The sequence below is a fragment of the Tympanuchus pallidicinctus genome, unplaced genomic scaffold (genome assembly GCF_026119805.1).
Source record: "Tympanuchus pallidicinctus isolate F22 unplaced genomic scaffold, pur_lepc_1.0 scaffold15, whole genome shotgun sequence".
NCBI classification, from domain to species: domain Eukaryota; kingdom Metazoa; phylum Chordata; class Aves; order Galliformes; family Phasianidae; genus Tympanuchus; species Tympanuchus pallidicinctus.
The window spans coordinates 3,704,304-3,718,248 of NW_026294669.1; the positions used below are offsets into that span (position 1 = coordinate 3,704,304).

At 41.1% G+C, this 13,945-nt stretch overlaps 1 protein-coding gene across 10 annotated transcripts in view; it reads left to right on the top strand.

Annotated features, from left to right (window-relative positions):
- Nucleotides 1-13,945, top strand: part of GTDC1 (glycosyltransferase like domain containing 1) — a 163,607-nt gene that overhangs the window by 75,253 nt on the left and 74,409 nt on the right. For all 10 annotated transcript variants that reach the window (XM_052676142.1, XM_052676140.1, XM_052676134.1 and 7 more), the window contains 2 exons: nucleotides 5,739-5,906; nucleotides 8,804-8,977. In XM_052676142.1, coding sequence (XP_052532102.1) covers nucleotides 5,739-5,906; nucleotides 8,804-8,977 — 342 coding nt within the window. The remainder of the gene's footprint in view (nucleotides 1-5,738; nucleotides 5,907-8,803; nucleotides 8,978-13,945) is intronic.

Here is a 13,945-nt window from a genome sequence, read left to right on the forward strand (position 1 = left end):
CTAATGCATCTATGTAGACTCTTGAATATTTTAAAGGTGAGGGAGTTGGTGTTTTTTGTGTTTGGTTTTGCTTGCTAATGTCAGTGGAATCAGTGAGTTAGGACTGCAGACTCTGGGAAGCCCTACCTGAAGTCCCTGACAGAGGTCTGAAAATGGTGGTAGAGAAACAGAAGGATGGGACCGGCAGCAATGGGGCTGGACACACAGCCCCCTCTGCTCCAGGAATGTCAGATAGCAGATGCTTAGGCAGATGGTTTAGAGCTTTGTTTGGGATACGTCTGTATGAAGAAGGGGAAATTTTGATTTCTAGGCAGTAAATTCTTTTGGAAAATGGAACCGAGGTCTGTGACAGCAGGAGGAAGAATTTCAACTCTTGTCCTGAGTACTGTACTATAAAACAAGGAAGAGAGGATGTCATTTTAAATACAAGCGTAACAAAAGGCACGCGAAGTATGAGTTTAAAAGAAAATATTCATTTATAATGTATTTTAATATACAAGACTAGCTCCACATCCCAAACTATTGAACTGGTAGGAGCCATGAATATCTATCGCTGTGCTCTGTACAGTAATTACAGCAAGAGGAAAAAATATTTTTCTTTACGATTAATATTTGTAAACGTTTATGAAAGTACATAACAAATAAATAAGACAAACACGTGGGCTAATTAAGATGAAAGGCATGACAGCCCTTGTGATTTGTTTTGAAAAATAAGGCATGTTCGAGTGGTAAGACTTAATTATTTCTGTAAACATTTCAAATTACGCTCTATCTATAAAAGTGTAATTTACGAGATGTGTATTATAGGATGTATAAGCATTTTTGACATTCGTGCATTGCATGTCCAAAAAAATTAGAGTTAATTTATATTACGTTGTGTACTGTCATATATTATCGTTGATCAGTATTTATTATTTGGAAATTCAGGAGCATCTATTGTTCAATGGGAACTGAAAAAGCGTTTTGTATCCGATTAAGATCACTGTATTCTTGGTACAGTGATAAAAGCACAGAATCACAGAATTGTAGGGGTTGGAAGGGACCTCCAGGTATCATCGTGTCCAACCCCCCTGCCAAAGCAGGTTCCCTACAGCAGGTCGCACAGGTAGGCAGGTTGATCCTGAAAGAATGTGTGGCACTGAATGAAGCTAACTGATCTGTTTAGCATTGCACATGTTAGTAATGCTATTTGACGTGCGGATTGGAGTTGAGAAACACACCTTTAAGGCAAATCAGTGGACGTGTCCAAATGACTGGATTGAAACCACGGGTGTGCTAGGGGATGAGATGGAGGGACCAGAACCCTCGGGTTTGTTCTTGAGGAGCATGAAGACAATGCAGCCTGCGTGTTTGGGAAAGGCTGTGTCGCTAAAGGAGCAGTGGGGTTTGGGTGGTACCCAAGTGTGGAGCTGGGTGTTGGACTCACTGCTCCTTGTGGGTTCCACCAGTGTGTTCTGTGTGGATGCTCATTCTCTTCCCTCCAGCAGTGCCCCTTGCTAGGCTACAAGGGTCCCAGTGCCAATCAGCTGTGCTTTCGATGTGCTCTGTGCTGGAAGCTCAGCGAGCTCAGAGGGTTCCGTCTCCGGATGCACAGATAGGTAAATGTGCATTGTGTTCCCAAGGGGAAGGCAAAATGTGTTTTTAGTTAGGTTGCATGGGGATTTAATTGAAAGGTTTAGGACAGTTTCTTAAAAGAGTAAATCACGCTTACGTGGCACAAAGATCTATTAAACAAAACAAAAATATTGTAGCACCTTTACTTTTGTATTTTGCTTGGTATAAATGGAAACTCAGATCAGGCTGATACGTATTGTCGGCTGATGATATAAATGCTGTTACTGTTTTTTAATTTTTTGCAATTTTAGTCCTTTTCAGCTTTTTGAAATTAAACAACGGGCAAAACAAAGGTCAGGTCATTCTGCACACACAACGCTGCTCTCAGTCTGCAAGCCTGCTCGGCCTCCTTCCCATGAATATTTGTATGAATTAAGCACCTGCTTAACTTAATTCACGTAAGTAGTTCCCTCAGAAGTCAGGAGGACAATTAAGTGCTTCAAATTAAGCACAATCTTAGCGTAAAACCAGAGTCTATGTAGAGGGTGGCCCTGCAGTCTGGCTGGCCTCCAAGGTGCTGGTGCTGCTGGGCACCACATCCTGATGGCTGCAAAGTGCCCAGGGTTATCCTGGGGAGGACAGCTGGGGCATTACCAGCATGACCTTCAGCTCTGTGACACTTTGCACATTGTATTCATGGAGAGCTACTGTTGTATTATGTGTTGCAGCAGTGATAGGTTTGGATAAGAATACTGTAATAGCAGTTTAAATGTGTTTTTTTGTGAGGTGGCAAGCTAATGATGTAGCAGTTAATTTGAATTTAGCAGACGTTTTAAATATAGGTTTCTCTTACAGAGACAAAAGTTGCAATTTAAAGCTCTTTGGTGGTCTAAAAACAGCTTAATTCTCTAGTAGCATGGTAATAAGTACTAATCCAGCTTATACAGTGATTGTAGTATGTCATGTTTGTGAAAGATTGCCTAACTCTGCTTTCTCTGGGTTTTATGTTAATTTTTTTAAATTAAACATAAAACCTTATAACATCTTTATGCTGAGATAAACTGTTCAATTTAACTTGTGCTCAAGCAGCAGCTGTCAGGAATTATCATGTTTGGAGCGTTCTTGCTATCACCTTGTGTCTCTACCTCCCGGATACACTCGGTGGGATGATAAAGCTCACCTTGTTAGGATTTATTACTTAAATAATAACCCGAGGTAAAATGAAAGTCAGTGTCACATAGAATGACAACTGACATATATTTATGTCTCACGTTACATTATAATAAACTTTCCCTTCTTCCCCTTGTAATAGGTGTTAAGTGGAAACCCACGGCAGCGTATCCTCCAGTGCCCTGCACGAGTCCATTAGCCACGTCCGCAGCTGCTCTGTGGGCACGTTCACAGTGACTTGGGCTGTCAGGTGCTATTTAGGCTCGCAAAGCTGGAGAAAGTGCTTTGTGCTGGTAGTTAGCAGCTATTATGCCAGCAAAGAAACAAAGAGAGGAGCATTCTGGTGCCCATTGAGTTCGGTTCTGGAAGCGAACCGAAGCGCTGAGAAGTGATGCAAGTGAATGAGGAAAGGTGTTTTCTAACCTGTTACCAATTCAACGCTTTATTTGCCGTAAGAAATGTAAACAGTGTCATTTCAGCTTCTAAATCAGAATTTTCTAGTAATTGCAACAGTTTTCTCTTGGCACTGATTTATGTATGAGCTGGGCAGTCCTAAGCGATCTGCTTGTTAATTCTTATCGCTTCTCATTTACACTGTGGAAAATTTAGGTCTGGCTCTCACATGCTTCCCAAGTTTTGCTCCTTTTTGCCTTAAAAGAAGCCTGCCTCTGGCTCTCTGCAATGGTGCTGTTGTATTCAATCACAGAATCACAGAATGGCCAGGGTTAGAAGGGACCTCAAGGATCACGAATCTCCAACCCTTCTGCCACATACAGGGCCACCGACCTCCACATTTAATGCTAAACCAGGCTGCCCAGGGCCCCATCCAACCTGGCCTTGAACACCTCCAAGGACATGGCATCCACAACCTCTCTGGGCAGCCTGTTCCAGTGCCTCACCAGTCTCTGGGTAAAGAATTTCCCCCTGATGTCCGATGTTCTGTGTATTCAATCACAGAATCACAGAATCCTTAGAGTTGGAAGGGACCTTTAAAAGTGATCTAGTCCAACTCAGCTTCCTTTGATTTGTCTGCAAGAATTACGTTCCTTTCCTGTGGATATAAACATCTTTATTCATATTGCTCTGCCTTTATCCACCTGAGTGGATTAGGATGCTGCAGAGCTGTGTGGCTGTGACCAGGCTTCAACCTCAGCTCCTGCTGTCTCATGGCCCTGACACCTACACCATGCTCTTCCCACCGTGGCATTTGTGTCCTGCTCTGTGCTGCTGCCCCTGCTTTCTGTCCCCATGTGCCATCTCTTCCTTTCCTTCCTCATTCAAACACAGCTGAGTTTATAGGCTCTCTCTTGCACCATTTCAGTTTTCTTCCCAGCTCATTGCAGAAAGAATTTCTGAGATACCTGTGGTATGAAAAAGAAAGGATAAGCCATGAGGCAGTCCAGCATTTTTCCAAGCAGCCAATAACCGTATTTTTGCAGTCTTATTGCATGTTAGGTGCATTGTACCTGCTGTAGGAAGCCTTCTCCCATCTGCTTGGAGCCTGGCCCCAGTCATGGTGTGCTCCATGGGCTGTCATTCCACATGGCAAACAAGTTGTGACTTACCTAACAAGTGCTTTCTTGGTCTTTGGGTGGCTCGTGGCAAAGCAGTGCTTGTGTCTTCATTGCTATTCTGTTTAACAGTCCCTTTAAAGTACCAAATATTTGATGAGCAAAGCAGTCACATTCATCTTTTACTTTGGTAAGCCTTTCAGATTAGCATTGATTCGCACTGATGAAGACGGATGCAGGATGAGTTCTCTAGGAAGTGTTTGTTCTCTACATGCAGATTACTTAGAGACAGTGTGGGTAGTAGCAAAGGTAACGTTATGGTACATATATGATGTGTGAGTGTGGATATTTGAGGGAATTCACAAGTTTTAAGTTTGATAGCCAGAGTTGGAAGGTTATAATGTTAATGATGCGAGCTCAGCTGTATTCTTGAACACTAAATCTATGTAAAAAGAGAAAAAAAAAATTGAAAAGATTTTAGAAAAATGAAGCATTTCACAAATCTTGAAATTCTTGAAATGGCAAATAGCCCCCCAAAATGTCAGAAACGTGCTACGTTAAGAAGTACTGCATTAAAGCTTAATGTTTAACGTGCAATAAAATACCTGATCCCTATACTTTTTTTTATCCTTAATGATGAGAAATTTATAACATGAGTGTCTGTGGTTCTCTAGAGTTTCAGGACTCAGTTGATTTGGAGGCTGTGCTGACCAAGGGACAGGAGGCACTCATATAATTGTGGAGAAATTATGGGAAATCTGCCACTGTTTTCAGCAGGGCCACAATTTGCTATTATGTATTTAAATAAGGCCATTTTCTGATAGCCTGTTAGGTTATACAAGGCTGAGATACCAGCTTGTTAGTGTTGTTTGTGCCTGCTTAATATACCTGATGGATGTGAGCAATGCTGTAGACTGTGGAATAGCAAGAGTGCTACGGCGATACTGGGGTGTGAGGATACAGACATTTCATATATGGGATACCTTAGAAAAATGAGAAAATAAAACATAGCAAAAGGGTGAAAAAAGAGACTACACTAGATAAGTGTACTGCATAAATCAAAAGGGTTTATGTCATAACACGAACATGTGCCATTCCTGCTCATATATTGAATTTCAGTAGTTGGTTGCATAAAGAAGTAAAGTGTAATGAAACTGGCAAGCAAAGTATTCCCTAGTCAGCCTTATCTTTGTTCCATTTGTCCTTCAGATACAGCTTTTCTTGCCTTTTTCAATAAAATCCATCCAGCTTTTTTATTTTGCATCTCTCTGTAACTGAGCTGGGAAGACCAATGAGATTCAGTGCTTTTCTAGTTGGGTTCTTAGCAGCTGCTTTTTAAGAGATCAAAACTTCGAATGCTGCTACATGGTATTAAGGCTTAGCTATTGATGTGTCCCTATAGGGGTTATGTTTTTCTTGGAGGGGAGAAGGGGAGGCGAAGGGTAAGGGGTGACCCCTGTGAGCATGCTCACAGGCAGTAAACACTGCTCTCCTTGTTTCCAGGATCCTCTTTGCAAGCTCTGTGCTTAACCTGGCTGAACTCGCTGCCCTGCGCCCTGACCTGGGCAAATTGAAAAAGGTCCTCTACTTCCATGAGAACCAATTGGCGTATCCTGTCCAGAAGTGCAAGGAAAGGGATTTCCAGTATGGATACAACCAGATTCTTTCATGGTATGTGTTTCTCACACCTCTCTGTGTTGTTTAATGTGTCCTTCTACGTGTCGATGCTCAGCGTTGCCAGCCCTGAGGAGTCCCCCTCCACTGAACTGAAGAGACTGTAGCAAGCAGAGGTACAAACAGCACCCCAAAGAGGAGCTGAGAAAAGTGTTCTGGCTAAAACCACATCCTCTATCCACTCATCTCAATGTATAAAAGAGCAGTGAAACCAGCACCAGTGGTGGCTGGAAGCCCTGCCCACAGCATGGGCATGGAACAAGGTAATCTTTAAGGTCCCTTCCAACCCGAGCTGTCCTGTGATTCTGATGGGCTACTTGGCATACCTGATAGTTGTGTGGTTTTGCCCCTATCTTGGCTGTCATGAGCGAGATGCTTTGTTTCATATCTGCTTAGCAAAGCCCAGCTAAGCACCTCCTGCTTGGCCATAGCTTTTACTGCATCCAACTGAAATTATAGAGAGGGTTTTAGGGAAATAAACAGAAATTAAAACGTAATGCTGCACTTTTCTAGTGAAGAGAGGGCAGTAAACATACCAGATAAATCCTTGTATTTTTTTCATCTGGTATTCAGAAATTGTGCAGTGCTAAAATACCCAGACATTTTAAAGGCTGCGGTCCTTTATTGTTGCTAAAAACAAATGTATTTCTTGAATCTAAGTTAATGAAAGAAGTTAATAACCACCACACTGAAAAGCTTTGTGGTTAGACTCTGTACATACCTAAGTGAAACAGCAAAACTGAGTCGTTCTGAGAACTGGAATAAATTGATTTGAATGATCTTTTCTTTCCTAACTGCTATTTGGAGAATTCTGAGGACCAGGGATTGAGCATTTGAAGGTGTAAGTTAAGCTTTTGTATCATTATAATGTAGGCCAGTTGATAGTCAAATTTCTCAGGGTACACTCTGGCCATCCTGCTGCTGCTACTGCTGCATTTGCACATGTTTCACTGCTTGAGCAGTGGAGTGGGAGAGGATAGTGAGCAATCCAATAAAGCTTTAGCAGCCATTTTCAGATTTTACACCATGAAGATGTCTTTTTGTGGCACTGAGGTAAGGAATATTTTTTTATGTATGTTTTGCTTTCTTACAGCAGTTATTTTTCTATTGTAAGCTGACAGACATTATCTTCAAAGCACACATTTTTAAAATCATAAAATTATTTTGCCTCACCTCCCCCTAAAAGCCTTCTATAGATGCTCCATTCCATTTCCTTCAGCCTCCAGTAGCACCTCTGTATAATTATGTAATTTCCATCTTTCATTTTTTGTTGCTGTATAAACCCCATTTTTAAGAGCAAATGAAAGCCATCTCCTCAGTGCAGTGTGTAACTACCCAGTGGTCATCTGCAAGGAAATGCCATCTTCCATCTTCCAAATCTGTTGGAAATACTAGAAACACGAAAATACATATTTCCAGATCTATCTTTATATCGGTATATTTCCAACTCTATCTTTCCATGCTGTTTTGCATAGATGTTTTGGAGAAAATTGAAAGTGGAGCACTTGGAATCTTCTTGAGTCATTAAGGGAGATTTTATTTTCTCCTTAATGATCCAGAAGTGTTGCGATGATACTGGTAATAAAGTCACACGTTTCAATGGTGGAATTCCTTTCCTTGTAGCTGACTGGGCTGCAAGGATGACAAGGGCATTCAGGCTTGCAGTGCTATGCACAGCCTCCAGGATGAAGCTGAACAGATGAGGCTCAGTATATGAGACAAAGAGAGGTGGAAATGTCTGGAGCCTTTGCTAGGTGCCAACCTTACCTCCATCAGCGCTGCATTTGCCAGGGCAGCCAAGGCTGTGTCAGAGCTTCCCATGCACAGTTCCAGATACTTCAGGGCCTTCAGGGACTCAGTAGCTTTTTACTGTCTCCTGACCAACTCTCAGTTAAGGAATATTTCTTAAGTTACTATTTCAGCTGCTTCTGAAATCTCTTGATCTGATTGATTTTAGAACACAGCGCTAAGGAGCAATACAACATATTAATGTACCAAACCTTTTTTTTCTTTTTATTTGATTCTGTGTACTATGTGGTATCTCCATTTTGTTTAGTGCGTGTACTTTTTGTGCACAGGTTAAAAAACAAAACCGTTAATCTTTGTTATCCCAGTCCCTGGTCCACTTGGCCAGTCAAAGTTAGGTTAACCAAAGGTAAGTTGTCATAGAATGGAATCACAGAATCACAGAATGGCCATGAGATGAAAAGGAGCACAGTGCTCATCCAGTTCCAACCCCTGCTGTGTGCAGGTCACCAACCAGCAGCCCAGGCTGCCCAGAGCCACATCCAGCCTGGCCTTGAATGCCTGCAGGGATGGGGCATCCACAGCCTCCTTGGGCAACCTGTTCCAGTGCCTCACCACCCTCTGTGTGAAAAACTTCCTCTGTATTAAGAACCTCCCCTGTTTCAGTTTGAAACCATTCTTCCTTGTCCTTTCACTATCCACCCATGTAAACAGATGTTGTCTTTCAGTACAAAGTGTTTTCTGTGAGGAGTCTTCTTCCAGGTTCTGCCAAAGACATATTGCAGTGCCCCTGATCTGTTTGTAGGGCTCTGGAAAAACAAGGATAATAATATTAGTCTTACCCATGTTATAAATGGAAGGTGAACTGTGGATAGAATGGGATCTGCTCCTTTAGGTTGATAATAATACATTGTTATTTGCTTTTAAAAAGTTCAAAAATAATGCAAAGTATAAAAACACGGGAATTGGAACATTTCTGATTAAGGTATGTATGCTACTTCTGGTTCACCTGAAAAGGCTAATATTAATTGGCATTTCCATTATACATTTTGTATATGAGAATGTGTATCCTGTTTTCATTGCATTTAAAATAGCTCAGCTCCTTTAGCAACAGCAGCGTGCTCATTAACCTTCACTGCTTTTTACAGTTTGGTTGCTGATATTGTGGTGTTCAACTCTGCTTTTAATATGGAATCATTTCTTACGTCCATTGGAAAATTTATGAAGCTGATTCCTGACCACAGACCTAAGGATTTGGAAAAAATAATCAGACCGAAGTGCCAAGTTCTTTATTTTCCAGTCAGGTTTCCTGATGTGAGCAGGTCAGTACATTTTCCACGTCATAAATTGCCTTCAGTCTGTCAAAACTACCTATTTATGGTGAAGCTTTAACTAATCAGTTACAGCGTTGTTAAAGTAAAGAGCTGGAAGATAGGCACTCTCCCTTAGTAAGTATATTTCAGCAATCAGAGGCTGCTGGGGCAGCATAGAAACCCTCATCGCTCGGTGTGAATAATTTCCCACTTGTTTTAGTTTTTAAAAAGTTGACTGTGCCTCAACTCCATCTGTTTGTTTGTACAGGGGAGGTCAAGGAGGAGAAAGAAATTCTAGAGAACACTAACAGCGATAAGGCTGTAGTCGAGAAGCTATATTTCCCTTGGTATGTTGTAGTGGGATTTTATTCCTTCCCCCCTCCCCTACCTCTCTTTTTATTGCTTCCCAGGTAGGTGAAAAGCGTTTCAGTAGCACGGAGCAGACTTGCAGATTTTGGCATTAGCTGCAGCTTGCAGTTGCTCTTCAGTCTTCCTCAGTTACTACGAAGGACGTTTTTTATTACCCTTGTTTCAGAGCCCATCCTGAAATTAGCAGCGGGTTATGTGGCTCAAAGGGAACATTCACCAGATCCCTTTCACTTTTGATTAAACCTGGCACAATTGTTTTTCCTATTATAAGGAACTTTCCTCCCACTGAACAGGAACTTTGCTTCGATGGGACCGATACTAAATAGAGATAGGTTTGATTCTGCAATTTGATTATACTCTTAAAAATGACTTGATGCTGGGTACGTGCTTTGTTGGAGTAAGGGTGGAAAGCAGCATCGTGACTGCAAGAGTCTGTGTTCTGATCTGCTGACAGTTCTGGTCACATGAGATGTTTGTCCTGACCTGCTTGTACTTACAGCCACTTCAAAGACTGAGTGTATGTTTGTGGCAGTTCGGGGTAGAGAGATTTTTAGTATCAGGCCATGCATGCTATTGATGTTGCAGAGCAAGGTTTGCATTTCAGTCACTAGGCAAACATATTCTAAAGGACTGATGCAAATCCTTTAAAAATCCGTGTCTGGCGTGAAGTCTTAAAGCTATGTGTTTGGCAAGCGTGTTAAAATCCTCCAGTGCTGCTTGGGGCCTTGTCTCTCAGGGTGGCAGAAGAGATCATTACCTGTACCTCTCTGCAAACCTACTATTGCTTCTTAGAGACCATGCCTTTAAAGTGAGGGAATGCAGTGGGTGTTTCACGTATTCAATACCGAACCATTGTAAAAGTGCCTCGTGGTTTTTGATGTACCTGGGAAAGTCTTGTGGCAATCCTCTGCATAACTCTGAAATTCTTTAGGTTTTGACCTTCAACTGCAGCCCATACGGACTATTTCTTTACAGGATCATGCTTTCAATGATGGTGAATGCAACTGTGACAGTTTTTTGGTTTTGTTGTTTTTTCTTTGTTTTGTTTTTGTTTTTTTTTAATTTAGACTGAATTGCTATAATGACAGAATGGAGATTGAGGAGAAAAAGGTTAAGAAAAATTGTGGCCAAGCTAAAATTTATAAAGCAAGCTCTTAGCCCAGAGTGTTTTTCAAGTTATTTTCAAATGGTAATTTGCTTTATCCAAACCAAACTCATACAGTGTAAGTAAGTGATTATTTGCATGACTGACAATCATTTCAGTGCCTGCAGTCTTTTTAAAATGCATAATTTTGCTGAGATGTTGGGGAAATATTTAAAAATTCTGAAGGCAAAATAAGCAGGGGTGGTTTTTTCTCTTTACTCTGACCTCTTTTATTTCGCGTGTGAATGTCAAAGGGTGTGTGTGTCTCAAATGGAACCTTCATGTGGACAGAAGTGATCGAAGAAATCATCCTCACGCTTGTGCTAGTGATCGTGTAAAGATTATTTTAGATCAGCACCGAGATTGTAGGGTAAAATACAAGGAGATACATCTGACCTTTGATCAAAAAACTGTGTTAAAAGAGCATGTCAAACAAGTAAATACTGTCATGTGTTTACCTGTTAATGTGATTACTGTGGATGGTGGCTGTGCAAACTGACACAAGCAGTGCAGTGAATGATCGCATCAGGACGAAGGAAAATGGCTAAGGAGAGATGTAGCATTACACATACACGTAATGTGTAATTAAATATTTCAGATGGGCATCTAATCACTGCTTTTCTCATACTTACAAGAAGTTACCAATGCATTTTGTGAAGAGAATTATTTTATGAAAAACATTTGTCATAGGGGCACCTCTTGTTGTTCCCTGAGCAAACACAGACAGTGGTCCTTATCTGGCATGAGAGGAGATGAAAAGATTTGAGGATTCAGCAGAGTAAGCAATGTGTGGAGCTAATCCTCCCATTTTCTGGCTCTGACAATGACTAGCTTCCATACTGGACCCTGTGGTACCACAGCTGTTCCATATGGATTCATCCTCCCTCATTTCAGATTTTAAATTCTCCTTTATATATGTTCTGATATACATTTATTATGTAGAAATATATATTACCAGACTTCTAAGCTTATAAACAAATAACATTCCAAGTTTATGTCACTTCATAGTGCATAGGTATTGCAAGAGATGTACACCCATAGCTGATCTTACATGCCATATGTGCTGTGCATCAGGCCTTTTTTCTTCAACATCACAGTGAATTAAATATGTTGTAATTCACACTTACGTTGTCGTTTATTAAATTTCAATTTATTTTCTATTATAATGTAATAAAAAGGAATTTTTTTTTCCTATAGGATCGATAAAATCTATTTTGATATAATGTATTTTTATTTGTGCACACAGAAACTACAATCCGAGAGCAAAACTCCCTTTCTAATGATGTTATCCTTGGCAGCTGCCTCTCATTCTGCCAGCAAGCCCTGCTGGAACACCTCTGCTGGTATTTTGAGTGCATTCTCTCATTCTGTCTGCATCCATTCCATCCCTGGTAGTTGGCAAAGCTGGGTCAGGTTGGGTGCTCCATGCAATTCGTTCCAATGCAAATTGTAAGACAGATCTTAGTTATTATCACTAGTCCCCTAATTGTGGTATATCTTTACCATCACCACGATGCGGTAGAAAAGGGAGATACTTTTATAAGCAAGAATGAATTAATGTTCCTAAGAGCTCAACACGCAGATTGGATTAAAGTGGGCTAATATAAAAGAAACATGAGGAGCACATGGGATGACAGCAGAAGATGGCAGTGGTTTCTTTTAAGTGGAACTTGTTAGCTGGTGTCTCAAGCTGTCTGCATTACGCATTTAGGAGCAGAATTAAACATTTTAGAATGTTGTTTCTTAATTTGCTTTTATAACATAGTACAGTTAACAGGACGTTTTCAACCATTTGATTTTATATTTGTTAGCTATAGTGTAAGAGAGACAGGATTTTGCGATTTTGAGAATGCTGTATGAACAGTCAAGGGAGCTTCTGACTAAACACAGGTTTCTAAATGGCACTGACAGTATCTCTTGTAAAGAAACATCACTGTCATGTGGGGAGGAGCCTGTTTTGGGGAAAGAAAGCAATAATTCTTGTGACTTGCATCACTGGGATGAGGCTTGCAGGGCTGAAGCTGAGACCTCTGTTTAGATAACTAAGAGCTTGATAACTAACTCACCCTTCTTCTGTAATTAACACCACACAGTAGCTTTGCAGTCATGGAAAATAGTAATGCCCACAACCAGGGGCAGACCTGAATGTCCAAACACAAACTATGGACAGGAACTGGAGATGTGGCTGTGTGGCACCAAGAGGTGCTTTGCAGTGGTACCCAAGTGAGCTCTCACTAACAGTCTTGTGTGTTGGAAGCAATATGCCTTAGAAATGCAGTTGTTGGCTAATTAGCTTTCCATGCAGAAGCATTTATTAGCTTAGGTGGAGTATGATGCTAATGATAGTGATTCTGGCTTTGAGGCTACCTGCTGCACTTAGAGGTGGCTTGGGCATCTCCATGGTGCTCTCTGGTAGTCATAGCCTCCCTGTCACCACAGTTTATGGGTAATTAGCATAATTAGATAACTCCAATAGCCTGCTCCTACCTTGGGGCTTGCTGCTGAAGAACTAGATGGTGGAAATTGCTCCACTGAATGGCTTTCCTCCTCACCTGCTTCAAGCAGAGTTTGAGGGCTGGCGTTGGCAGGCAGGAGGGATGCTCATAAGATCTGGGACATGACACCTATTGGGAGGGAAGTACAGTGTTGGCTTAGAAAGGCACAACGTGGAGGATTTTAGCTGAAAATCAGGTGAATGGGATGAAGGGAGGCTCGAGCATCCCCAGTCACTGGTGCTTCCTTCAGTACTCGCATTCTGTGCCTCCAGGGGATGATGCCAGAGTTCCTATTCTAGCCCTAGGGGGTATCCATTGCCCCAGAGCACCCCATTGCTTACAATTCAGGAGCCAAATAGATGAGTTGTCCCCACAGTTCTCCAGCAGCAGAGCAACTGTGCCCTCCTAAAGGAGAGCCTGGCTGGATTGTCTGCTGGGATGTATTTATTTTGCAAAACTTTCTAAAAAAAACTCATTTCTTTTTATCTGTTCAGAGGCAGAAATAATTTTACTGACTCTCTTTTATCTGTCGGATAGGTATTCAACTCAATGCTGCCATAATAACCATTTAGTCCCACAATAGCTCATAAGGATACTTAAGCAGAATTCTCTGTGCAACCTAGTTTTTTATTATGTTGGGTACTGCTCATGTTGCATACAACACATTCCCATAAAACTTGCATTTTGTATTTACAGAGAAATTTCTCTGGAGAGTTAAGGTCTTGTAAAACATTCTTGTTCTACAGCATGAACGAATTATTATACTCTGGGGCATTAAAAGTGAAGTGTACTGAAGAAAAGAATTTTTTCATTAAAATGCAGTTTATATTGATAAAACAGATTACTAGCATTTGATGAAATGTGAAACTTGGATCTACCCGTATCACTAAATCGCCAGTAGGTTTATTTTGGCAAGAAGAATAGTATATAATGTATATCAGGACCAATCATTATACAGTACCTGTTAGG